The following is a 27,057-nucleotide window of genomic DNA, read 5'->3' as shown; positions in this document are numbered from 1 at the left end:
ATTAAATGTGTCAATAATTAATTAAATGTGTCAATAATTAATTAAAATGTGAAATACATAAATAATTAATTAAATGTGTCAATAATTAATTAATTAAATGTGTCAATAATTAATTAAAATGTGAAATACATAAATAATTAATTAAATGTGTCAATAATTAATTAATTACATGTGTCATAACTATTTATTTAATTAATTAATTCCAATTTTAATTAATTATTGCCACATTTAATTAATTATTTAATGGTGTATTTAATTAATTCATTATGGCAGTCCTGGCGTTCCATACTTATCATCCTTGTATTTTTATAGGAATACAACCAGAATGCAACCAGTTGACAACCACATTAAACAAGTCATCTGCTGCAAAGAGACGTCTCAGAAAAGTTACCCTCATAATGCAGACTGACTCCGTTTGATTGCAGTGGGTTGCAATCTGCGTTTATGAATTAGACAGCAATCATTTGCTAACTTCAGAGTGATTATAGTCGGTCCAAGTCACACTGCAGTTATTGCCTCCTAACAGACAACCTTTTTGCAGTTGCTTTGTGAGTTTGAGGGTTTTGCATGCTTAAGCTCTGCTTGACCAGTTGGTCGCTGCAACTATTTGCACTCAGTCTCCAAACAGCAAAAATATTTAGTGTAGTAGTTGCAAAGAGGTTGCTGTCCTTTTCTTTAACTTTAGTGTGACTAAGCTATTAAAAATTGTACCCTGTATAAAAATAGTCTTTTTCCTCTCTGTTTTTAGTCATCTGTTTAGTCAGAAATTATGTGCTCTGAATTTGTTTGTTTGTTTTTGTATTTGGGTGCATTTGTGACCTATGCAAACGTGAGTTAGCTTTATGCTAACATTTCCTTCTGCCAGGGCAGAGAACAGAGCAGAACAGAGCTGGGCTGCCAAATATAAACTACTATGGATAAAAATACACACTGCATCTGCCGTGTTTTACAGATGATGTGGTGTGCCTTCTACATGCTTATTTTTTGCAATCATTCTGGTAGAGGGTGATCTTGGTGTCAGCAAAGTATTGTCAAACTTAATCTTTCTATTCTTGAGGCTTATGAGTGACTTGTGCCTTGCAGTGAACCCTCTGTATTTACTTTCATTCAGTCTTCTCTTTATGGTAGACTTGGATATCAATAAGCCTACCTCCTGGAGAGTGTTTTTCACTTGGCTGGCTGTTGTGAAAGGGTTTTTCTTCACCATAGAAATAATTCTGTGATCATTCAACACTTTTGTCTTCTGTGGACATCCAGATCTTTTTGCCTTGCTGAGTTCACCAGTGCTTTATTTCTGTATCAGGATGTTCAAAACTGTAGATTTTGTCACTCCTAATACTACTACAAGGAGCTAAAACTCCTAAACCCTTCATCCAGTTTGAATGTGGACACCCTCAAATGAAACCTGAGAGTCTAAACATTATGTCCTTTTCCGTTATATAAGTATAATTGGAAAATGTTTCAGTAAACAGGTAAAAGAAAAATGTGTCAGTGTCCAAATATATATGGACATAACTGTAGATAATGTTTAGAAATCTTTAACTTTGTTTGGTGCAATAATAAATCATGGTAATTAAATATATTAATTGTTTATAGTTTTCATTATTGGCCAGCCAGGAAAATCAACCTGCAGGTCACAAACAAACCTTTTCATATCCTCTATTAATATGATATATAACAGTCAGTTAAGAGAAGAAATTAAAGTGTATAAGTGTCATATTTATTCATTTTTTCATGATTTTTCTCTTTTTTAAAAATACCATCTGCTCTGCATGATCACTGAGATCATCCCTCTGCACAATGATTTGCTGGATTGCATTGAACAGTTAATAAAGTCTATCCTCCCTGTGCTAACAAGGTTGCGGGAGGATTTTATCCTCACTTGCTTTTTGTCTCTGGACACATTATTCGGTGGCACTAAGTAACTTTTAAAAGCCTTTAATTTAGTAGAAGCCTCATGCCATGATGCTTTTAAAAGCATTGGATTTCAATAATGAGTGGACGTGTTAAGTTATTCATCAATGGCGCTCTATCCATGCTGGCCCTGAAGAACCCAAACAAAACATCAGTCGCTTAATTTGCCCTTACAGTGTGTCCATTTAATTCACGTCAGTCAGCACAGTAGCACTTAGGGTGGCAGTGTTTTTATGTGTCACTGCAGACTGCTGTGCATGAATAAATATTTATCAAGCTCACGATAAAGTGCTCTCTGGGTTCGTGTTTTATTATCACAGTCATATTGAAGGAACGCGTTAGCGTGGTTAGCTCATTAACGCGTTAGCGCCGTGCAGCCCCATCCACAGGGTGATCCGCGCTAACTCGCTAACAGAGATTTGACACGTTAATGCAGTTATGGCGTTAACGTCATTTTAACAAGATTAACGCTGACAGCACTAATAAATACTAAACACATAGAGCACAGCTGTTTATGAAATTGCCTTTTCATACATAACACAAAATGCATTGTTGGTCTGTTTTTGTGAGCCACACACAGGTGGGCAGTCCTTGGTCTTGTTGTTCTTAGAACTTATAATGGCAACAAACAGACTGTCTTTTCTTGAGTTTAGCCTTTAGAAAACTCTTAACAGTGCATTTGTATATAGTGGTTTCCATGCACTCCCCTCAGTGAATTCTCTTCCAGCAGCAGATCAGTGACTGGACTGCTAATGGACCCTGACGAACAGGAAGTGGAAAGTAGTATATAACAAGCCACTGGAGACAAGACGTTGTACTCTGGAGGGCCATTAACCAAAGTTTCCATTTATTTATCTACACACCAAAAATAGGAGGGTGTAGTGGCTTCTTGCTAATTGCCAAACAGAAAACCATTGAGGTAGCTGGGGAGCAGCACCATAGCAGCAGACTCCTCTCTGGTAGTTCCCGATGGTTGTGTTCCACTCAGTAATTTTCTCTGATGCACGCTGGCAGGACGGAGATACCTGCTGCACTGACTGACGTAACAACCTGGTTTCCAAAGTGGCACCAGGAACCGAGCATGTGCAGTGGAACTGTAGTGTCACGCAGAAGGAGAAGCAGGACAGATGTCAAATGAGTTGACAAGCACTGCAGAAAAAGGCTCCGGATATGAGTGCAGGTACCTTGTCAGAGCTTTTCTCCAGGAAAGGCAAGCAGCGGCTGGCTCTGTGAGCTTTCGATACCCACAAATGATACCCGCCAGACCATTTTACAAACCGTAACTGACACCCATGAAGTGCTCTAAGTAAGCCCCAGGGAAGGGTAAGGTTAAGCTTGAAAACAAAACACTAAAGCGGGTCATGTAATAGGCCTCTCATTTTGCCGCTGCCTTTGTCAAGCCTGCTGAAGGAAACCTAATTTATTTAATAGCCTGTCGCTTCAATTCCGGGCGATCGGTGCGAGAAAACAGAAGGCAGAAATGATGAAAGCATAGCAGGAGAGAGGGAGGACAAACACTTTCTTCACATTCACTAGCGAGATGTGATTTCGAAAGTGAGGATCTGTGTCAGCCATCTGGTGATAACGAATAGCAGAGAACTATGTCAGCATGCTTCTTTCAATAATGCAAGCATGCATGCTGTCACTACATAACTGACATTTCAAGGCGAGACTTCCGCGAAATGCCAACTTCTGTGCGTCTGTTACAGATATACTGTACATGCATAGCCCCCATTTTCTTCTGACAGAATGAATCTGTTGAAAAAATAAAACACATTCTCCTTTGTGCCACTGTACGTTCTTTATTATTACAGGAAGCGATTCAAGCGTGTTGCAAATGACTGTATTTGTTTTCAGCGGCATTTGCATTTGCAGGGATTTAGCCGGCATCCCATTCTCTCTCTCCGTTTCTTTGCACTAGCACTCATATTCAGCTAATCAAGGTTGCCAGCAGAGATAAATCAAATCTAAAGCTTAGAGGTCTTGACAGAACGTATTGGCCTTCGGTGTAATGAAAAAGCATTTCTCATTCGACAAAACATAAGCTGCTGATTTCATGCTTCCGTGTTCCTTTCAAGGCCTTTGCAATTGTGAGAGGTGACAAATGGTGCATAAATACTTTAGAAAAGCCTTACTTTTGATTGGGGCAGATTTTATGTCATATATAATAACATTATTTTATATGATCACGGCTTCATATGGTGAATGATTGAATCAAGACCATTTTATTTACTGTATATATGGTTTCTGAAATGTGGAAAACAACACATGAGTTTCAGCAGGACAATTAAACTGCCAGACACTCTGCAAAGTGTTTGGCAGATTCATACACCTCTGCATCCGGCATTCTCCTCCCCTCCGTCTTTTATTGTTATAGAATGCAAATGTTATATCACCCATGTAGTACTAAAGAATCTCACCATTGGTATTTTTCTCTTTACAGCCCCAGTCAGCACTTGCACTGCACTTTACTGCCGTTTCCTTTTCATGACTGTGTTCACAGCATCACTTTAAACCTTGTATAAAATCAAGCATCCACCAGCTTTTGCAGACTGATATCCTGGTTAAACTTTGACTCTAATGCCTTTTAAGTTGCTTAAAATCTGTCTGAGCATCCGAGCAGCTGTCTCAAAGGGTCCATTTGATTTCCCCATAGCAACGCTGCCAGATGAAGTTTCTTTTTAATGCTCATTACTCTGTATAAAAATGTTTACTGTGGGTTATCCGGCATGCTGGTTCAAATTACTATGACTGTAAATTCAAGGATTCAGTGATCGGCCAAAAATCTTTTCATATGCAATAATACAGTTTATTGAAAAAAAATTTAAAATATACAATGTGTTGTTGAGATATCATGGTTTCATTAAAATTAAATGAGAAAAGTCATCACAGCGTACATTCGCTGGCCACTTCATTAGGTTTATGTGTCTAACTGCTTATTAATGCAAATATATAATTAGCCAATCACATGGCAGCACTTTATTTAGGCATGTTGACATGGTTGACAGCCCCCTGAACTTCAAACCGAGCATCAGATTGGGTATGAAAGGTGATTTAAGTGACTCTGAACCGGACGGGTTGCTCTGAGTATTTCAGAAACGGCTGCTACTGGGATTTACTCACACAACCACCTTTAGGGCTTAGTTTGAATGGTCTGAAAAAGAAAATATTCAGTGAGCAACAATAAGTCAAATAACCACTGGTTACAAATAAGGTATGCAGAAGAGAATCTCAGAATTCACAATATGTCAAACCTTGAAGCAGACGGGCTACAGCAGCAGAAACCCACACCAGGTGCCACTTGTGGGGAATATTTTCTTGGCTCATTCTGGGCCCCTTGGTAAACACCACAGCCTACTTGAGTATTGTTACGGACCATGTCAAACCCTTTATGACCACAGTGTACCCATCTTTTTCTTCCAGCAGGATGACACATCGTTCTCACTCTAGGAGTAACTAATGAAGTGTCCAGAGAGTGATTTTTCTTTTTTGCTAAATGATTGTGTTAGATACTTGTAGTTCAAAAACATATATCCTTAGCTTGTGGCTTTATAAAAAATGTGAATACTTATACAAAAGTCATGCAAACAAAACATAACATTAATATTCAAACAGTGGTGATTCTCCGGACATTCTTGCAGTCATCCTCTGGGGGACACATGTTGGCCTGGCTCTCACTTTGTGTAGAAAAGCTGCTGGAGGACACGACATCAGGGACCTGATGAAACCGTCAAAGTTTAGGTTTTACTGAACAAAACTACAACATTTTTGAGCAGAGTAGAAGAACAACAGGTACCTGTGATGTGAAAACACCAAGAAGAAAACTACTGCCTTAAACTAATAGGAACCAGTCATTCATTAATGACCAACAGGAGAGATATAAACAGCAAGACAACTTGCAAGTCTTCTGAGGTGCAATTACAGTATTGACAAGACCAAGCTGGAGGATACATTTGAAGGGTCTGGTCTATACATCTGTAGATCATCATTTATGATACATTATGACAATGAGGGTGATGACAGATGTCCTGTTAACTAAAAATAGTGTCATTATTACTGGTTAATGCAGTAATCTGTTGAGATTAATCTGCATGATGGGAGGCCAGCAGAGGTGCAAGAGTGCATTTCCCTTATGCTCTTTGTAACAGGGAAGGATGTGACATGACATGACTGGCCGAATTATTCAGCTCCAGTTCATCTCTGTTTCTCTGACTCCTATCCCTCCCACCTTCTCTGTTTCTATCTTACCTTGCGAAAGCTGACAAAGTCCATCTGTCTACGAGTTTCCCAGAATAGCTCACTGTTAACTGCATCTGCAGAGTGAAAAACAGCTTTTTAGCTTCATCTAACCTAACAGCTCCTTCAAGCGGCAACAGCATACTTCGGACCTGAAGGAGACCTCAGTAGGAGAGAGCAGGATTTAGGAGGTTTAATGGCTCAGAGGTTTGGAATGGGTAGCACACAATCGTGGTGTTTTACACCCAGATATGACAAATTATGGTTGCCTGAAGATGCACTGGAGCCACCTACTGTAGTTATGAATTATTAAGGGGTTAAAACCTAATTGACATTTTAAGAAACACGCATTAAGCTATTTTCAAATACCTTACATACCCAAAGACTTATTTGTAATTTATGTGTATTTATGTAAAGTCATGGTAAAAAAAAAAAAAGTACTTATATTCTAAAGCTTTATTCCTGCCTAGCAAATGTAGAAGGCAGGACAAGTAGAAGATCACAGAGAAGATTCATGGATGCAGTGAAGGAGGACATGTAGAGGGTTAGTGTGACAGAAGAGCATAGTAGGGATGGGAGCGAGGGAGACGATCTTCTAAAGGAAGCAACTGAAAAAAATATATACAGAACAAGCATAATGCCATGAAACACAGCATATCAGCACAAACACCTGATTCCAACTGTTGAGCATAGTGGTGGAGGGTGGGTAAATTGGCTTTTTGCAGCAACAGGAGCTGGGCATCCTCTGGTCATCGAGTCAACCATGAAAGTATTCTAGACTCATATGTGAGGCCATCTGTCCGACATCTAAAGCTTGGCCATTATTGACTCATCAATAGGACAGTGATTACAACTGTTGCAGTCAAAGTCCAAATCTCAGTGATTGAAATGTCACGGTGGGACACAAACCTCAATGAACAGAAGTGTTAGGTTTTGTATTGTTGATTGTCATTTATGCTTAGAAATATTTAACCATATATGCTTAGAGGTGTATAATCAATTGTGTAGTGATAGGACTGTGATCTTTAACAGGCTGCAAAGGCTTGGTGTGTATTCCACACTAGAATGCACACCCACATCCTGGGAGCACGAGAGAGGTCGTACCTTCTCTTATTGTTTTATGGTAGGATTAACGTAGCTACGTCTGTTCTAGTCTAAGTGCTTTTTGTTTAGATGAACTGTTGGATTTTCCAGACCAGCAGGTTAAGGAAGTCGTTTATGGGGTCACACTCTGACCCCCCCCCCCACACACACACACACACAGTATTCTTTGTTCACATGTATACCTATGTAAGATGCTATATGTTAATGACCCTATGCATATTCATGTAACCACAATAAAAGGAGTGCTATGGGGAGCCTGGCTGAGAGTCTGATGGAGGTCAGGTGGTGGGACGACGCTTGGCTCCAGCCAGATCTCCCTCATGCATGAGTAAACATGAAGAACCTTGCCTACTTGTGTCTTGCTTTGCAGTGTAATTATATTGTCTTCAACGTTCCAGCGGATGGGTTCAAGCTACGAACCTATCAGGAAGCACTGTTGTACAGAAGAGTGGGACAAAATTCTTCCACAGCGTGAAACACTGATAAGATCACAGAGGAAAAGATACGATTTTGTTTTTGCTGCTAAACTTGTTTATACAAGCTAGGAGTTCATGGTTTATTCATTAACTGCAAAGCGCCCGGGTCCTGCAGCTGCAAAACAAACTCAAATCATCACCACTCCACCATCGTGCTCAACAGTTAGTTTGAGGTGTTTGTGCTGATATCTTTAGCAAATAATGGGGTCTACTTAGTATTTCATGCACTGCTATTGTTTTATTGTTAAATAAATAATGACATCATGTAAATGTCATGTTTTATAGGTCATCTGAGGTTGCTTTGACCTAATTTTAAGACCAGAGCCAGATCCTTTTTTTCCCCGGGGAGCAAAACCTTTGATTTTTTTGTTTGTTTGTTTTAACGGTCTATTGTAAAAAGCCAGTGTGATTGATTTATCTTGTTTTTCTTCCTCTTCCACCACAAATCATGTGTAACTTACATTACACATGATCATTTTGCAAACCATGCAGCTGTGCTTTTGAATTCTGCATGAATATCTTTTTCTACTGGCTTACTCCCCACATGGCTCACAAATTCTAATGTTACCTACATTTTGTAATTCTGTACAGCAAACATGAAAAGCTACATTGTTATTGTGGAAAAAGCCAAAGCAGCCAAATCACTCTGCAATAAAACTGCACTGCTAAGTGATCATAATCTGACTTTGACAGAAGAAATTAAAAACTTTATCATATTATAGATTTATTTTGAATTAGTCACGCACGTTTCAAAACGTCTATTATGTGAAAATGAAACCTGCTCAGGCGCCAGTGCTGTAATTTACCGGGAAAGGTCAATGCAGAAATTGATCACTGAACACAGCACATTACGCTGAAACATCTCCGGAAGGCAACACAAACACTGAAGTCGTTTAGATCAGTGCGACTGTAAACATATCCAAATGGTAACGACCTGCTGGTCACTCTCACCTGTGGGGCTCTCACTAGAGTATCCCAGGTTAACTTTCCCTTCCGGCGCATCAGCATCGACGCTTCTACTAAACACCGATTGGTCAAACCTGCAATAGAAATGATAACGATTAGCGGAGGTATGGCAGAGTCACATCATCAGAGGCTGTTGTGAAAAGACAATTTTCTTCTCCCAGCTAAGCTGCAGTATATTACAGGCCTCTGTGCTGTTTTCATTATAAAGTACTTGGACATCATTCTTCACTTTATTTTACTATCAGACTGAAGTACTCAACTCTGAATGTGTATTTCAGCTATATGGAAAACAAATGTTGAATAAGTTAGCTTCCTAAAAGAGCTAATGACAGTCCGAATCATGTTAAATTACTACCAAAATAATTACTTTTTAAAGGTGGAATTTCAAATTTGTGCCTTCAATTTTATTTTATAATGATAATCAATGAAAACCTCTTCATTCCCAGAAATAAGCTGCATGAATTCTTAACAGCTAATGTAAAATATAAATGGAGCTCAGTGCACCCAGGACTGTGCTGTAGGTCTCTGATTACAGAAGCTGCTTCCTCCACAAAAAAGTCCCACAGTAGATCTAAGGGTTAGAAAACTCTGTATATAACAAAAGAGCTCTTAAATCTCACCTTAGTACCTCCTGCGGGCTTGTTTCTGAAAAGCAAAAAAGAGAGAGAGAGAGAGAGAGAGAGGCATCGAGTTTACTGTAATGAGCTATCAGCTGCTAACTTTATTATTCTCACTGCATTGACCACAGAAACATTATGCTTGCTCATTGCATCTACATCAATATGAAAGCTGTAAATGTCCTGCTGTTTATTAGTTTGGGTTCTGCACTAATATCACAGCCTCCAGCCAGTCTACAATTTAGCACTGAAAGCTGGAGCTAATGAGTTTTGTAACATGGCTTCATGGTTTCCTTTGCCAAAGGTCCTCCTGGCCATGGCGAGAACAACACCAGCGTAACAATGGTACAGATGGCACTTGCCTCGGGAGAGATATAAATGCTTCACTTTCCCTTTATAGGCAGAGAACCAGTCTTTGTCATTATATTTTAAATCCCTGCTGTCACGCTGGCCAACGTCTTTGAGAGCTAGATCCCTTACATTTCTCCCCCATAATTCCAAAGCATACATTAGTCCCTACTGAGGTGGATTACTCAGAGAAGAGCTCAGCAACTCGAAAGCATGCCACATCCCGTAACATTAGAAGCACCCTTATGAATTAACTCAAGGATGTTTCAAAGAATGGAGCAAGGACAATGACGGAGGAGGTATCAGACGTTTCAGGTACTGAATCAACTGCCAAAAGAGAAAGGTCACACCTGCTTTATAATAATCCCCTGGCTCCAAACCATGGCCACGATTTGCAGTGGTCCAGAATCAGTCACAGGGATTACACTGACTTAAAATGTGTGACTCAGGGCCACTTTTTTCTTATCGCACACAAACAGACCTCTTCTGCCTCCTAGAGTGAGCTTCCCCTCGGAGATGGCCTTTGTTATCTGTAGTCTTTAATTACTGTATGCTTGGTGAGTTTTTTCCTTAAGAGTTGTGTGATTAGATTGATAAACCTTTCTTGTTTGTACAGTAAATATGAAACAAAGAGCACAGTCAGTCAGAATAGCTTAACACATAAAAAGGTGTCTCTATTCAAAAGTAGAAAATCCACCTAAAAAGCACATTTTATCCAGTTTGCCTACAATAACCTGAGAATCAAACATAGAAGATGTAACATTTAATGAATTCTTTGAATTGTTCTTTTTCCAAGATAGAGTGATTGTACAAAATAAATATTTAATGACATTAAATAACACGATTTTCTATAATCCACACAGAGCCAAAGTATACATACAGGCTCAAATATATAAATACATTCCCTTTTAATAAGTGGTGCTGAAGGTTTTGCAATGTCTTTAAGCTTGACAAGACCTCTTGTCAGTAATCAATTTGAGCACATCTGGTAGTTTCTTTTAATAGCATGCAGCAGACTGACCAATGCTCGATGCTTTTGGGAAGATCTCTGAGATCCATTGTTGAACACTGAAGACTCCAAGATCATCAGTTTAAACAACTCGAGGTAAAGATTTTTAAGCTGTGTCACCATGTTGGTGAAGTCTGGAAGTAGACCCAAGCTGTCACCCTCAGATGAGAGGAAATGTGTTAGGATGTTCAGGAACAACCACAAGGCTTAAGCCTGTCATGAACTGGAAACTGCTGGAAAACCAGTAACACTGTCCACAGCGAAGCAAGTTTAACATCACCATGGACTGAGAGGGTGCTGGCCAAGAAAGAAGCCCAAAATCAGCACCTTCAAACCTGCCTGAAATTTGCACCTTTCCACATGAATAAGACAAGTTTTATGATCAGACAAGGCAAAGACTGAGTTATTTGGCTACAATAACAAGAGGTAAGTTTGGAGCAGTAAAGGTGAGGCTTTCAAACCTAAGAATACTGTACCAAGTGTCAAGCATGGTGGTAGCATCATGTTCGAGGGCTGTTTTGCTGCCAGTGGTACTGGTACATTGCACAGTGAATGGAATAATGAAAGAGCAGGACTTACTTAGCTTCACTTTGAATTAACAGCTAAACAGGTGAAACTTTAACACAGTTTTGTGTTATGCAGGAAAATGATGCCAAATGCATCAGAACTGGTTTTGGAATAGATGAAGCAGACTAACATTAAGCTTCTGGAATTAGCTTCCCAAAGTCCTGACATCAACCCCCTTGAAAATTTGTGTACAATGCTTAAAAGCTAGTTTGTTTTTTTTGTTTTTTTTTTTTTGGGGGGGGGGGGGGGGGGGGAACAACAGTTCAAAGAAGTCATTAAAGGCCCCAAAGTACCATGACATTCATGCCCATAATGAGTGTACTGTATGTTCATTTCTGACCACAGCTGCAGACTTAGCCTTTAGGTTGGCTGTTTTCTGTGTTTCCAGGAATTCTCTAAGCAAATAAATATCCCAATGACATTTCGTGGCTGTGTGTTACTGTGCGAGTCCCTTTGTTTATGTGTGCAGACATGTACCTGAATAGTTGGCGATTCTGCTGATATAAATGTAAGAACGCTTCACTGTGTAAGGGATGTTCTTATAAGAAATACTACCTACCTACTACCTACACTAATCCAACTAAAATCACACTTAGTCTTCCCACTCTGCAGCCATGCACACACACTTCTATAACCTTTCCTGCTGCTGTTTCCTTTCTGCTGAGAACAAATGTTCTGCTTTTGTCAGAAAGAATACTGTGTACCCTTGTTGAAGGCCACCATGGGGCAGTGCCGAGTCACAGCATGCATCCACCCGTCTTCTTCATTATACTTTACTCACAGTTTCTGTGCTGGAAAAGTGTGATGTATGTTCACGGACAGCAGTTTAAGGTAAAGTGCCTACTTGCTTGTCTCCTTTGTCTGTAGCAGAGGACAGTGCAGATGCAGAGCAGGAGGAGCACCAGAAAACCAGAGAGGGAGGCAGTTATCGCCAGCGGGACTGTGCAGTAGCCTCCTTCCTCCAACACCTCGGCGACTGAGGAGAGAAGGTCACATTGTTTAGTAAAGAAAACGAAAGCAGTGTTTCTGTTTTGTCTGCTTTTTCACATTGCAGCTCATCTGCAGATTTGCAGACTTGGTGGATAGAAAACTGTTTAATTTCCTGGTTTAATTTGTAGTACAGTCATGAGGGTGTGTGCAGAGGGAAGCTGCTCTGAGTGAAGAAATTGTTGCAACAGCGAGAACAAATTGAAAATGCTAAGATTCTAAATGCGTTTGTATTTTTAAGATTTGGGCCTCGGAGAGAGGTTTGTAACATCAGCACCCTGTGATGCAGACTCATCCAGCACTGACTTGGCAGCCCTTTTTCTGTACCGCTCTCCACATCTAAAATATCGCTCAGTGATGATTCACATGCTTCCCAATAGAGAGAAGGGGACAGATATAAAAAAAAAAACATGGAGAACAAAGTGAGGAACACAATGAGTGAAAGATTAAAAAAAGAAACAAAAAGACATGTAAAGAGAACGAAAGCAAGACAGAACAAAAAGAGGCTTGACAGACAACTCTCACTGTGCATGTGTGCATGTGTGCATGTGTGCGTGTGTGTGTTTGTATCAGCGAATGAGTGACATGCAGAGAAAGAGCCGAACTGGCATCAAGTGAACAGGTAAAATTGTTTTGAATCTTTAAGTAATTTGTGAGTTTTTATTCAATTATTTAATGTGTTTTAGTGGCAAGATAAACTATACAGACTAAACACAGAGGCATTAATACATTCAAGCACACAAGCAATTAAACACTATGAATTGGCTCTAAAATGTTTGTGGTCACTTTATAATAGCTAAGTTGTAAAAGTGCAGTCACTGAACATTTTGACAATAAACTGTATTTGAATAAAACTGTTTCCTGTAGCCTAAATTATGGCTTTGTACCCGAATAGAACTAAAGATTTTTTGATAGGGTTAATAACATGTCTACTAACTATTTCATGTACAAATTATTGCTGAGAGTTACTCCAAGAACGTCCTTAGTGGCTCTTCATCAGAATGTTTATTTATTTGATTAAATGAAAAGCAGTCACTTTGTATTTTTAACACCTAAAATTCAATGTTATGCCATGATCCTGCCTAACATCCTGCCTAACAACATAAAAGTCTCCAAAAAGCTATGGAACATAATATAAATGCAAACTCTTATATTGCACTCTAAACACAGTAGATGTGAAATGGCAGGAAGAATCAGTGCTCTGTTGCAGTATGCAGAGTACAGATGGAAAATTATCATAGTACAAAAAAACACACTGCCTTTGCAGACTGATGATCAAACACAGAGATAGAGGTCACTGAAAAATGACAAATACTGAACGTTGCTGCTCATAGACATTCAGTGTCACCTAAAGGTAGTAACTGAGAAGTAAGATACCACAGCACTTACATGATTACATCCTACTACAAGTAAATGAAACTTTTAACTTACAAATACATTAATGCAGTTGACACAAATTATGCAGGTTAAGGCGTAAAAAGGTAAGTGAGGTTACCAGGCTGAAAATCTGTATTTTCTGTTTGTGCACACAGTCCAGTAAAGACTCTCTTAGATGTGTTTTTTCAGGCTTGCTACTTCTTCTTTTGTCCTTCACCTCCAGAGATGGTCGTGTGGGAAATTCCCACCCAGTAGATCAGCAGTTTCTGAAATACTCAGATCAAACCATTTTGCACCCGCAGCCATGCCACGTTCAAAGTCACTTCAATCACCTTTTCTTTTCTGATGCTAAGTTTGACCCTTCTAGAATTATACATTCTTAAATCAGCATCAGACTATCCGGTCTTTAAGCAATGACGTGATGAATCCTGCTTTCGGGCCCAAACTACTCTGCGTTTTTCTTATGAAAAGTTTTTCCAGCAATAAAAGCTGCCGCTTTAAGTTTCGTTCCGCGTACGAGTCATGTGTGTTTGGGTCCTACAACCTGCCTGCCACAGCACACCATGACAGAAGTCAAATTTTAAAACCTCATTAATATTTTTGCATAAGTCTCCATCTATGATTAAAGATTTGTTTCTTTCAAATGTTTGTAAGGGCCCCTCACGGTTCTCCAAATACTTCCACAAGTCCAGTAAGTGTTCTTAACATAACATATTGATGTTATTATTTTTAAGAGAATTTGAACTTATTCTAACTGTTAACTGTTAACAACAGTGACTGAAACCGGTATATAAAACTAGAGAATGCGTTTCCTGTAGAAAATGCAGTGTGAATGGTTTGAGTTGAATTTTTATAATTGCTGAAAACAAAAAAAACTTGTTTAATGGGCTGAAATACGCCAAATCATTCACCTGACAGCCAAAGTGCAGAACTGAAATTCACACAGAAGAATCTGGAAACTAGCTGAAAGGCTTGAAAATGTACATAAGAGAAACATGTCTAATAGCAAAAGAAAATTTAGAGCTAGAACACATGAATGGATATTGAAAGCTCATATTCTTTACATCACTGGAAGAGTGGAATTAATATTTTAAATGTCTAAACTCAACAATCTCAGATGAAAAAAAAAACAGAATATTTTCAGAATATGTGGTGGGTGGGTGGGTGGGTGTGTGTGTGTGTGTGTGTGTGTGTGTGTGTGTTATTTAATGTAACTCACCCACTTTTAGACTGATTGTGCTCTTCAGTGGTTGGGGGAGGGCAGAAACAGAGGCCAGACAGTCCACGTGAGAACTTTTTGCTGCCAGCACACTGAGCTTGCTGGTCAAGGTGAAGAGGCTCTCCTTCGACTCTCCACTGCTGATGTTGTATTCACTTGGACTCACCTCCGCACCGTTCCCCCAAGACAGAGAGGACCATTATTATTTATAGTTTAACATGCTTATTAATTTTAATGTTTACAGTCTTGTTTGTTCAGTAAGCACCCTGAATATAACCTGTTTTAAGGGACATTTCACCAGTGAATGTGTGCTGTACAGACAGATTTGTGCCCACTTCAGAAGAAATTGGAGAAACTGAGCAGTTGGAAGGTGACCAGTGTGTCTGAGATTTGTCATCAGAGGAGGCAACTGCACTGTCTCATTCCCTCCCTCAATGGAGGGAGTGTGTAATTAGTTTAGTTTGTCTGTCTTTTTGGATTTATGTTTTTTCAGATGTTGGGTTTCAGATTCAGATCAGGACATGGAAACCTATATTGGCTAAGCATTTGACCTTGGCCTTGCTGAGTGCTCATGTATAGAAAATAAAGATATAGATTTCGAGGCCACATTTTACTACACCAAGTGTGTAAAATGCTATTGCATGCTCACATTTTACATTTCCCACATTGTTATTCATTTATTATCCCACAACACTTCATTCCAGGCCATTTTCTTTTCCAGATATACTGCTGTTATACTCATTGCCGAAGCCTCTGGCCTCTTACAGTGACATGTTGTGTAGAAAAGGACCTAAATGTGAACTTCAAAGGCAGAACTTGACAAAAAATAAAAACAACCTTTATTCAGCTGGAGTATAAGTCCATAAAACTCTAAAACAGAAAAGAAACTGCTAAATCCAAAGAAGCACAACAAGGCTAGGAGTAAAGGTGGTCAGAAAAAGGGAGACAGAGACTATAAATACACAGAGGGGTGAATGGGGCAGAGTGAGACACAGCTGAAACTAAATCAGACAACAAGACATGGGGACGTCAGACAAAAACACAGCACCAGAGACAAACAACTATCAAAATGACAGAATATAAACAACTTGACAACAGCATACAGGAAACACAGGGGTAAATAAATTGAAAATTCAAGAAGTCCTCCTCATTGTTCCCACATTTCTGTTCATTCAGAGCATGCGCGTCTTTCCACTGGAAAGTCAGAGGATCCGTAAGCTGGAATTCAGATCTCAGTCAGTAAGTTTGGTTTGCAAGAATCATCAGTTGAAGAACTAGAAAATGACAAATAACCTGGTAGGCCAAGGAGCGTGATTCCTTTTATAGACTAGAAAATGTAATCACATAGTGTCTGATCAGTCGAACACAGGGATGGCTGTGTTGTGGCTTGGCATTTATTGATTTATTCACTGCAGACAAAAGCAACAGGATGAGGGCAGATGTATCTCGCAGCATTTGTGTTGTCGGGTTCAGCCAAATGCATCAGAACTCACTGCACAACATTTCATCAGTCAGCACTTCCTAAAGAGCTCTTTAAGGTGAAAGAGGGGAATATCCCTGATTGAGTCCATTATCTGGTCTCATGCACAAGGTATGCAGATATTTATGGGTCAAACATTTCAGGAAGTCACTGAGTGCAAAGGATTTTACAGAAGAAATCTAATCTGATGAGTTTCTTTGATTTAATTTGCCCCTTTTGAAATTCTACATTTGAGGCACTATGTGTTTGTGATGTTAACTACATAAACCTACCTGAATTTAAGTCTTTATATTTTAGAGACAGCCAAAACAGACTTTTTGGGGGAAAATGGCAATATTTTTTATTTCCTTTGTTCCTTCTGATTGCCTGGAGTTCTGGTTACGGTCATCACCAATGATAACGTAGACCTCAGAGGGTTAATGTAGTAGCTACGATTTTATTACTCAAGAAATAGAATAAAGTACTTAACAGTCCCTTTATAGTACCAGATATACTGGCTGCACTGCCTGAGGGCATAGCAGGATATACTACAGGCTGAATAGTAAGAAAAACAAGTTTTAGTTCCGGTGTTTGTTAAAGATAGTGATGATCTTGTCTGATTGATTTTATGTATTTACCTTGTTATTATTCACCTCCCATTTCAGAACAGGCTCAGGGTACCATCCTGCTGCTTCACATTCAAACAGGACTGAATCTCGCTGAAAAGCCAACCTGTTATTCCCAAGGATTTTCACACTGCCCTTTTCTGAAATAAGAAAACAGTCAGTCATAAACCTGAATGATGTACTCTTTACCTTATTTCTGTTTCACATACGTTTAGTAGATGTCCTTATGTATAAATGTAAGTGAGTGGGTAGGAATCTTTCAGCGCCATCATCAGTCTCCTCTGAAATCCTTCTGTTTGGATGCACGCGTCTCTGCTATCACCTCTTCAGCTGGGCTGTTCACTTACAAAAGATGGATTTCATTTGTCCCAGGTGATTGATCACATGTCTCCAATTCTCAATTGCCTGACGAATGCTTCTCCTTTTCTTTCCCCTTCATCTCCTTCCCTGCCAGCCAAATAAGCCACTTAAAGCCCCGGGAGATACAGTATCTCATATGTGAAGTCTGTTGTCAGGCAGAATGAAAGGTGGTGGAGGCAACACACAATTGCTACAGACAGAAAGATAATTGCAGGAACTTGGGTGCTTTGTCTGAGCGAATGGCATGTCTGTGTTGATTCAGGTTCAAATCCTCACATATTTTATACACATTATTGGCTGTCCCCTTCCTCTAGGAGCATTTATTTGATGCCTGATTTGGTGGCATGAGCACCATACGCACTCCTGTTCTTTGAACCACCCGTTCTGATGGTGGAGTTCCGGTTTTACACAATCTCAGCACCGCCAACTAAAGGTTAGCAGGCAACCAGCAGCCTCATTTGTACTGATTGATGAGCAGCTTCTGGCGATCGTGGCTGATTGATACAACCGAACAGAAAAAGAAAGGCATCGGCACACAAAGCCCCGCCCTACGTGATCCCTGAAATAAGGTTTCATATGGTTTGTTAATCACTATAGGGAGACTGGTAGTGTGAAGCAGGGGGCTCTCGGCTAAATGTAATTTTAGTGATTTTTCAGCAGGGATCCTCGGGAGACTAAATTGCTGTTCTAAAGGAAGCTTTTTATCATTTGTATGTGTCTACGCGCAGATTTGAAGTGTGCCTGTGCAATTTGTCTTAAATGAACAGTACACACTCTATGCGTGTTTATAAGCTTACTCCAATGAGAATATCTGCTACGCCTCTACAGACCAATTACCACAAGCATTTTCTATCTTCTCTGATTTATCATGTCTCCTTTTCTACAGCCTCGCCTTCACTTCAGTCCCCGTTCGTAGTCAACAGCGCATGCAACCACACTAAGTTGCTTGAGTGAAGGGTTTGCGTAGATGCGCTGCATTTGTGATTTACCAAGCATAAGAACTAAGCACAGAAAGAGCAGGGAGAGGGTGTAGTTATATTTGCATCATCTTCATTTGGGACAATTTGAGAGTGGAAGATAAGGGGGGGGGGGGGGGGGGGAACAGAGTCAAGCAGCTTCGCTGTAAGTCTGCGTCTCTCTTCCAGCCGTACTTTTGAGACCACAGCACACAAATCACATGCAGAGTTGCTGACTGTTAACTGGGCGTGCCAGGGTGCACAATTAATTCAAAGGTTATGTCAGGCCCTAGTGATCCTCTGCATCCAGACTGGAGGGCCTGATTCACCACACACTGCTGTTAATGGCTGCATATGTCAGTGGGGATTTGTGGCACTGGCAGCAATGGGGGCTCTCTCCATGATATATTGGAGGCATTGGGTCATTGGTTTCGTTTCCTGTCGCATTGTGCAGAGATGTTGGGGGGGGGGGGGGGGGGGGGGGGGGTTAGTTCTTTTTTTTAGCTGTGCTCTCAGTTCAAGTGCACGCACTTTAGACGCAAATAAACTGAAGCACGTATTGAAGAATTCCCTGAGTTGCCATTTTGTTTGATGCAAGCTACTTCCATGTGAGCTAAAATTGTGACATCAGCAGCTCAGAGGGACCACTGAAACCTCAAATCAAACATGACCATCACAACAGTCGCCAATTTGAACTCTGGTTGTAGACTTAGCAACATCCAAATTTCTGGTAACACATCAAGCTAACAAATACTTCAAAACGCTTGAATTTTGGATAAAAAGATCCATCCTATCACTGGGCAAAAGGCAGGGTACAAACTGGACATGTCAGACACACTCATTATCCTATCACACTCCAACAACCAGAAGACATCTGTCCAACTGTTAGCTGCCTGGGGAACTGGGTCGCCGTGCATATATGGCCATTCCATCAAAGTGAATGCAAAGATTTCAAATAAAATGTGAAGCTACAATTTGTTGCCTTTTAAATAATACATAACTTTATTCATAAAGTACCAAATGACATTATCAGTATCCTCGATGTGCTTTCTATTGTAGGGTAAAGACCCTACAATAATACAGAGGACCCACCAACAATCAGAAGACCCCCCCATGAGCCATGACTTGGTGACAGTGGGAATGAAAAACGGCTTTTAAACAGGAAAAAAAACCTCAAGCGAAACCAGAGATTAACAATAACTTTAAAATACCAGCATTATTACAGAAGAACCTTCTGTTTTAAACACCAGGATGCAACTCTAGCAACTGTTAAAGTTAATACTCACTGGGTAGTATTTGTAGCTCTCATGTGCTCTGGTTCTCGAAAACTGACATTTGGGTTGTGTCACTGAAATAGTTTGCACTATTTGTGGCCTTACAATACATATTTGTTTAAATCTGGGGTGAGAACAAATATAGTATCCTCTGCAATCTTCCATTCATCTAAAAGGGGGGAAAAAAGCCCCTTCTGCAACCAGCCTTATAGCCCATTTGTGTAGACGTTAAAATGTTTGTGATTGGTCTGGCTAAAAATTACAGTAACTTGCTAGATGTATTTTTCCCAAGGTAAATGGTAAAAGGAAAATCCCACTTGAAAACATTTTGGATGATACTGCAGTACTTTTTTCGAATAAAATGACAACTCCATCAGGACTACCTTGATGCATGCTTAACCATCCAGGTAAGGAAATACCACGCAGTTGATTCTGTTCTGGACGTTGCGTTTTCAGCGGGAGAAATGTTTCATCACTCATCCAGTCTCAGTATCACTGAGTGATGAACTGTTTCTCCCAATGAAAACGCAACATCCAGAAGAACAGAATCGGCTTTCTGGGGTATCAGAACTACTGTTAAAATCACAAGCTTTACACCGTCTCTGTCATCACCACACCCAGGCCTCCTAAGCCTTTTGCCTCCTTACCATGGGAACAAAAAGAAGCCTGCAAGTTAAAAAGTCTCAGCTTTTCTTAATTAACTGACTCCCATTCAGTGTAAAGAGACATTTAATCACTCGGATGTATATTTATTGTGCTTCACTAGATCCCTGCATTGCAACAGTTAAAGACAATGCAGGGAATGGAAATGAAAAGATAGTAAGTGCATTAGTGATGTAAGTTAATGTCACCCTAATTGATTTGATCCTTTCAGCAGCTTGATAGTACTGTGATTGATTTTGATCTTTAATTTATAGTTATTTCGCTAGAAAATAATCATCCATCCATCCATTAAATTTATCTAATCATCATTCCCAGAAATAAAACTGCTTTCTGTGCACACCACATAAGATGTTTTGTGATCCATTCGATCTATCTTTGCTGTAGTTTTTTGATCTACAAAAATGACCGATGCTTGTCTTGTCCTAAATCTAAAGTTCTCAGCAAACATGCCTCGCTCTGGCATGGTATACATCCATGCTGTGGATGTATGCTATGCCATACAGTATACAGTAAATGAGGGATGAAGAGGAAATGAGATTGGTTGTAGCTGCAGCCTGTAAATCCTGCGCTGCTGCTGCCTGTTCTGACTGGCATGGAGTGTCCAAGCGTTTCCATCTTGTATTTATGTCTGGGGGCCAATCAGTTCATATCCCCGACACCGCCCACGCTGCCATTAACACAGAGTAATGCAGAGACCATCGAACATGCCTGAGCAACTTCACTCCACCACGTTGGCCCTAATGATTCCCCACCCTTGCTATTGATCTCTTGGGCGCTTGTTCAGCTGCTTTTACGGTAAAGTGAAAACGTGCAATCTTCAGTCTCCCATTTCAAAGCAAACTAAACCAAAAAAAGAGTCTTAATTAAGGCGCGATAGTTGGAAGGCAAAATTCTTTTGCTGTTGTGTTTGAGGCAAAGGTTTTTAAAAGCCTTCACCATCTGCTTTGTGTGTGTGTGTGTGTGTGTGTGTGTGTGTGTGTGTGTGTGTGTGTGTGTGTGTGTGTGTGTGTGTGTGTGTGTGTGTGTGTGTGTGTGTGTGTGTGTGAGTACTTGCAGACTCTAGTTCACAAGAAACTGAGTATCCTTGAGGGAAAATGGCTTCACAAAAGCCTTTGAAATTCTCTGCAATGGAAAAAAAAAACCTACCTTGCTACTATCTTGCTTCAGTGAATCTAGGTACACTAAGATGCATGCATGCACCCATAAATGCACCTACATAGACTCTCCCACAGACAAACGTACGCACGCACACACACGAATGTACAGACCTTGTACAAACAGCCTCGCTGTTTTCCTATCAACGCCCTGGAGATCACAGGTCACTTCTCCCTGGTCGTGTCTCTCTGTGTTATTCAGGACAAGCATCCATCCGTCGTTCTTTTTTTCAGCCATCAGACTCATATTCGTGTTGGGGGATTGCAGGACACCATGTTTATTAGAGATAGTGAGTGCTACCTCACCATTCAGCAGCCAAATCATAGCAGTCCACTGGCTGTTAGAAGGAGTGCAGGTAAATCTGGCCTTTTCCCCTCTCAGGACCGTCAGGTTTTCTGGGAATAGTTTTATTTGAGCTTCAACTGCAAAAAACCAGCATAAACAAAACATTGTCTGTAATTTATTTGTTTATTTTACATCAAGTTTGATCTAGAAATCTGTCTGAAATTATCTTTGAGATAAGTCAAACAAAACAATTCTCCAGAGCATCACTTCTTACCACTGCTGAAGTACTTTTAAAGAAATATTTGAACATTTTGGGAAACAAACTTACTGGCTGTCTTGCTGAGAGTTACATGAGAAAATCTATCGTACTCAAACAGCAAGCAGCCGTGTAGCATAGCTTAACATAAGGGCTAAATTCATGGGGGAGCAAGTAGCTTCACTCAGTCCAAGAGCAAGAAAAATTGTCTGCCAAAATATCTAAAGCATCACACACTGTGTATCATGTAATCCAAGAAATCGCTTTACTTTTTTTGCCTGATGCATATTGGCTGCTTCAAAACCAGAGTTCACATACAGCATGATCACCCACTGGTAGTTCATTATTTAAAATGGAGTCATGAATTAGTCAACTAAAAAATATATTTTTCTTTTTTCATTTCATATTCAGGGGATAAACACAAGTTCAAGATGAAGACATTAAAACATTAAAGAATAAACAAAATAACCAGAAATGTGTCCATTCAGGTTGTCTGAAGAACAAAATCAAGTGTGACTCAAAATTACACAATGATTTCAAAGAAATTGTTGTGGTTTTTTTTACACTCATGCTTTTCGATTTATTAACTGTAATGTCTTACCAGCAGCATCTCAAAGCATTTAGACATTCAGACATGGTCAAGATGACCTGTTGAAGTTCAAACTGAGCATCAAAATATGGAGGAAAGTTGCTTTAAGGGACCTTGAATGTGGGATTGTTGTTGGTGTTAGAAAAGCTGGTCTGGGTATTTCAGAAGCTAATTATCAGCTGGGACTTTCCCACACAAGTATCTCTAGGTTTACAAAGACTGGTCTGGAGAAGACAAAATGTTAGCTAAGAACAGAAAACTGAGGCTACAATTCATATCGGCATACAAAAACTGGACAATAAAAGATTGGCAAAAACTTTGCCTGCTCTGATTTATCCGCGATCTTGTTCTTTTGGTCGTTACCCAAAGCTCATGACCATACAGTAGGTAAGGGTAGGGACGTAGATCGACGGGTAAATCGAGAACTTGGCTTTTACGCTCAGCTCTCTCTTCAGCACAACGGACCGGTACTGTGTCTGCATCACTGCAGCCGCAGCACCAATCCGTCTGCCGATCGCCCGCTCCCTTCTCCCCTCACTCATGAACAAGATCCAGAGATACTAAAACTCTTCCACTTGGGGCAGGAACTCGTCTCGGACCTAGAGTTGAGGACGATGGCCCCAGACTTGGAGTTGCTGATTCTCATTCCCTCCCCTTCACACTCAGCTGTGAACTGTTGAAGTTCCACCACCTGATGAAGCCAACAGAACCACATCATCTGCAAAAAGCAGAGGAGATTCTGAGACTGCCCAAGTGGAAGCCTGCCGCTACTTGGCTACGCATAGAAATTCTGTCCATAAAAATCATGAACATTTCAGTGACACAGGGCAGCCAAGACGATTGGCCTACTTCTTCAGCCTGATGGCTCCCTTCACCCCACCATCTGATTGACAGGCAACAAACACCTTGCGATCACAGCTCAGCGCAGCATCTTCAGCAATTGAGGTGCTGAACATGGTGCATTTGGACTCAATGCTCTCACCTCCAGTGTCCCTCAGCTGGAGGTGAGAGCAAGCCAGGGGAATACTACAATACCCACCCCAGCCTCTCACCACGGGCAACTCCAGGAGACTAGTTGCAGAGCCCAAGCTGTGCATTAAGGTGAGCCCGACGATATCTACCTGGTACTTCTCAACCACACGCACTAACTCAGGCTCCTTCTCCACCAGAGAGCTGACGTTCGATGTCCCAATCATTAGTCTCAGTAGACCTCAGTAGTCCTATCCCAGGCATGGTGAACTGTTCCCTAGATTTTTCACTCATAGGGGTCTTTTGAATCACTCTTTGTCTGGTCCCTCACCCATGAACCAATTTGCCATTGGAGACACTACCAGGGTGAAAAAGACCCCTGATAAAATAGCCCCTGGGATCCCTGGGACACACAAACCCCTCCACCATGATAAAGTACCGATTCAAGAAGATAAAATTGCTAAAAAATGCAACATGTAAAGAGAATGAGTGCGAGACAGTAAGAGACAACACAACTCCCTGATTTTGTTTGTCACTTTGGCAAATTCTTCTTATTAATAAGTTTAACAGTTCACATGTCGACATGTAAACAGTGGACAAAATAGAGATACACTGAGTTAGGAAGAAAGAGGGACACTGAAAAGATATGGTTAAAGGAAGAGGGGTTTTGGATGGTTTCTTTGTCAGTGTGATAGTTACAAAAGTCAGACATTACCCTCCAAAAATAATTGAGCTTTCACCTCAATTTAACACATCATTGGACCAGTGAGAAACGTTTGGGGCATTCACCAAAGAAGAGGGTCTCATGCTAATAGAGATGTAGCCAAAATCTTTCATTGTTTGTCAGGGAATGAGGTCTGGTCCATTGGGACTCACAATAAGAAAACACTGGAGTAACACATTTTAACAATAACTACATATAAAAACCAACAATGATGAGATAAGTGGGACAAAAATAGATGAACACATTCAAGATGAACAAATGTTAGGGCGCGTTTTTCATCTTTCTACAAAAAAATCACCCAGACACAGAAACAAGGATGCAAATAAAAACACAGTTGAATTCCAGAATGTTTTGTGGCTTTCCGAAGCCGAGAGGTAAAAGAAAATAGGAATTAATATTAATGGCGAACCTCGAAACGTGACGTTTATGGCACAGTGCCCGGGGTGATGTATAACTTGTTTGTGGTGAGATAACTGCACCTTCTACAGCCCGTGTGCCGAGTTGTGAATTATGCATCCATTTAGGAAATTAGGTCTGAGAAATATCTAGGCCAGCCTATAGAGCAGTTTCTTTTCATTGTTATGAGAGAATGTCAAACTAATGAGCATAATTTCTGCTTCCTCCTGTTGGGACCATGAACTAGTGACTCTGAAGTCCCCTGACCACTGGGTACATCTAATTGTTAACTAGACAGGCAGCCATTCTTAAGAAAATTAATTACAAAGTGAAGATAGATCATTAGGCCCTCTAATTATTGTCTGTGGTTTTAATCTGACGGATGCTGCTAACAAGCACAGCACACCAATGAATGAAGTTGTTAATTCGAGCACATTACTGGTCTCTGTGTCACATCCCCAGACAAACAAACTGTGCTTGTTTTCAGCTGAACTCTCACCTTCAGTCCTCCATGACAGTAGGAGCACTAACAGTGGGAAGGTGTCCATGACTGATCAGTCAGTCCAGTCAGTCCATTATTCAAAGCAGAACGATCCTGAAACAACAGTGATTCTGTTATTCCCTTAATGGATGCAATGGTCAATCATAATTGCATGTTTTTAACCATGACAGCTATCACGATAGTTCATTTTTGACCACAGAGGAATATCAAAACATTTATCATTTATTCATGGTTCCCAGCATATTAACCCTCATTATTATGATGATCATGCAACTTCTAAAGCTTTCTGTTGCCATCTGTTGTGAATATTTTAATGCCTCCTTGATAGATACGTACAAAATTTTGCAAATATATTCATTGTTTTAAGAGGTTGAACAACTTTGAGGCTCATTTGGCTTTTCCTCTCATGCCAGCAGCAGGACAAACACTTTCTTCACGCTTTAAAAATATCTCAGATTCTCTACTAGATAGCTTGGCAGAACAACTCCACGGTTCTTAGAGAAGGAAACCATGACAGCATTATTAGTAACATTAATACGAATTCTATTAACTCCTTTCAGCACCTTAGAAATGCCTGAACCTTCCACAGTTAAATATGGAGGTCAGAAATTAAATACATTCAATTTTCTGCCAGATTCCTCCTTATTGTTAAAGCTCTGATCTGCCTCCACTGTCTGTACTTTCTGTGTTAATTTTAGAACTCCAACACAAAAAATGATGAAAAGAAAATTGTGACAAAATGTCTGTTTGTTAGATTCAAACCCTGTGAATTTACACTTTTTTTAAAAAATGAACTCGGAATTTATTTAAATTGAAGGCATCAATGCAAACAGAGCCAACCCGAGTTACACAAACTGTAAATTAAGTCTGAATAAACCTGTGATAAAGCTCTGTGCTCTCTCTAACACAGGTGCAGCGATCGCTACACGCTCAGAATAAACACCATCTTACCCCTCAGGTACAGTGTGAGCTACTCGATCAACTGCACTTGCCTCCTAACCATTCCTTTCTCAAACGATCCAAAGCAGCATTCTCAAAAATCCAGCTGTGTAATATTTCACTCACCTTGATCTGGAGTTTCTGTGTATGAGAAGCAAACAATGTCATCGATGTTTTCTAATTCCACTTCATGCGTGGTGCTCAGCCATGTCACACCAAACTGTCCCGTTAAATATTACCAAATTCAGTGGGAACTTTGGCCCATGCTGCACACTCACATGCGTAAATACACAGTGTGGGAGAGACTGCAAATATTGCCCATTGTAATTCCTCAGATCCCAGGGGCCTTACAGAGTCCCTCCCTTTTCAAATTATTGAATTTAAAGGATGATGTATTTTTATTGGAACACAGTAGATGTTTGATGGATCACAGAATACATCACTTTTTTTTTACAAAAGCGGGAATCTTTTGTTTTTGGTCAGATCAAGAGAGCTAACACATCTGTAATTAATATTTTCTTCTTTTTTCTTCTACATAATTATCACATTTCATGACAGTTGTCAGGCAAATACTGTAATTTTTACTGTATTAAATTTTTTAACAGTTTTAGTTATTACAGTGCCCCCCACTCTAACATGCAGATCAATTTATTTATTGAACTTTTATGTACTATGTGCTTCCTTTCTGAACTTTTGGTTGATATTCTGTCTCTCCATTAAAATTAAACATAATAATAAAACACTTTTCCTTTCTTTGTAAGTGAGCAATCTTACAAATGCAGCAGGAGATCATGTAACTATTTCCCCCACTGTAGTTATTCATTGAAAGAATTTATCTGTGGCATTCCTGCACACATTAGACGTTGGTGAATACTGGGCATAGTAATAATGCCTATCCTGTAAAGCCTGTACTGCACATGCCTGACCCTTTTTTGATCATCTATCTAAAAATAACACTGCATGTTCTCATCCACCTCTACAAGAAAATCTCATGGGACAAGGCATTTGTTTTCCTGTTGACCCCTACACTCCCCAACATGCACAATAGCCCATTCTTCTTTAAATATGCCAACAAAAGAGTTTA

At 40.0% G+C, this 27,057-nt stretch overlaps 1 protein-coding gene across 3 annotated transcripts; it reads right to left on the bottom strand.

The window, feature by feature from the left end:
- Positions 1-4,701: 4,701 nt before the first annotated feature.
- On the bottom strand, positions 4,702-26,267 carry igsf5b (immunoglobulin superfamily, member 5b). Of its 3 annotated transcripts, none has more exons than XM_026193023.1 (10): positions 26,100-26,267; positions 25,032-25,127; positions 21,427-21,735; positions 16,918-17,045; positions 14,821-14,986; positions 12,082-12,213; positions 9,317-9,341; positions 8,682-8,770; positions 6,163-6,227; positions 4,702-5,632 (listed from the first exon to the last, which is right to left on the bottom strand). In XM_026193023.1, the coding sequence occupies exons 2-10, from the start codon at positions 25,078-25,080 to the stop codon at positions 5,522-5,524; spliced, it is 1,074 nt and encodes a 357-aa protein (XP_026048808.1). In that variant the 5' UTR covers positions 25,081-25,127; positions 26,100-26,267; the 3' UTR covers positions 4,702-5,521. The 3 variants fall into 3 exon arrangements, with proteins under 3 accessions (XP_026048808.1, XP_026048809.1, XP_026048810.1); XM_026193024.1 differs by lacking the exon at positions 26,100-26,267 and adding an exon at positions 25,986-26,081; XM_026193025.1 differs by lacking the exon at positions 6,163-6,227 and having other exon boundaries at positions 5,565-5,632.
- Between the last annotated feature and the right edge of the window lie 790 nt (positions 26,268-27,057).

Source organism: Astatotilapia calliptera, chromosome 14, assembly GCF_900246225.1.
Source record: "Astatotilapia calliptera chromosome 14, fAstCal1.2, whole genome shotgun sequence".
NCBI classification, from domain to species: Eukaryota; Metazoa; Chordata; class Actinopteri; order Cichliformes; family Cichlidae; genus Astatotilapia; species Astatotilapia calliptera.
This window is presented reverse-complemented; position numbering and strand designations above follow the sequence as displayed.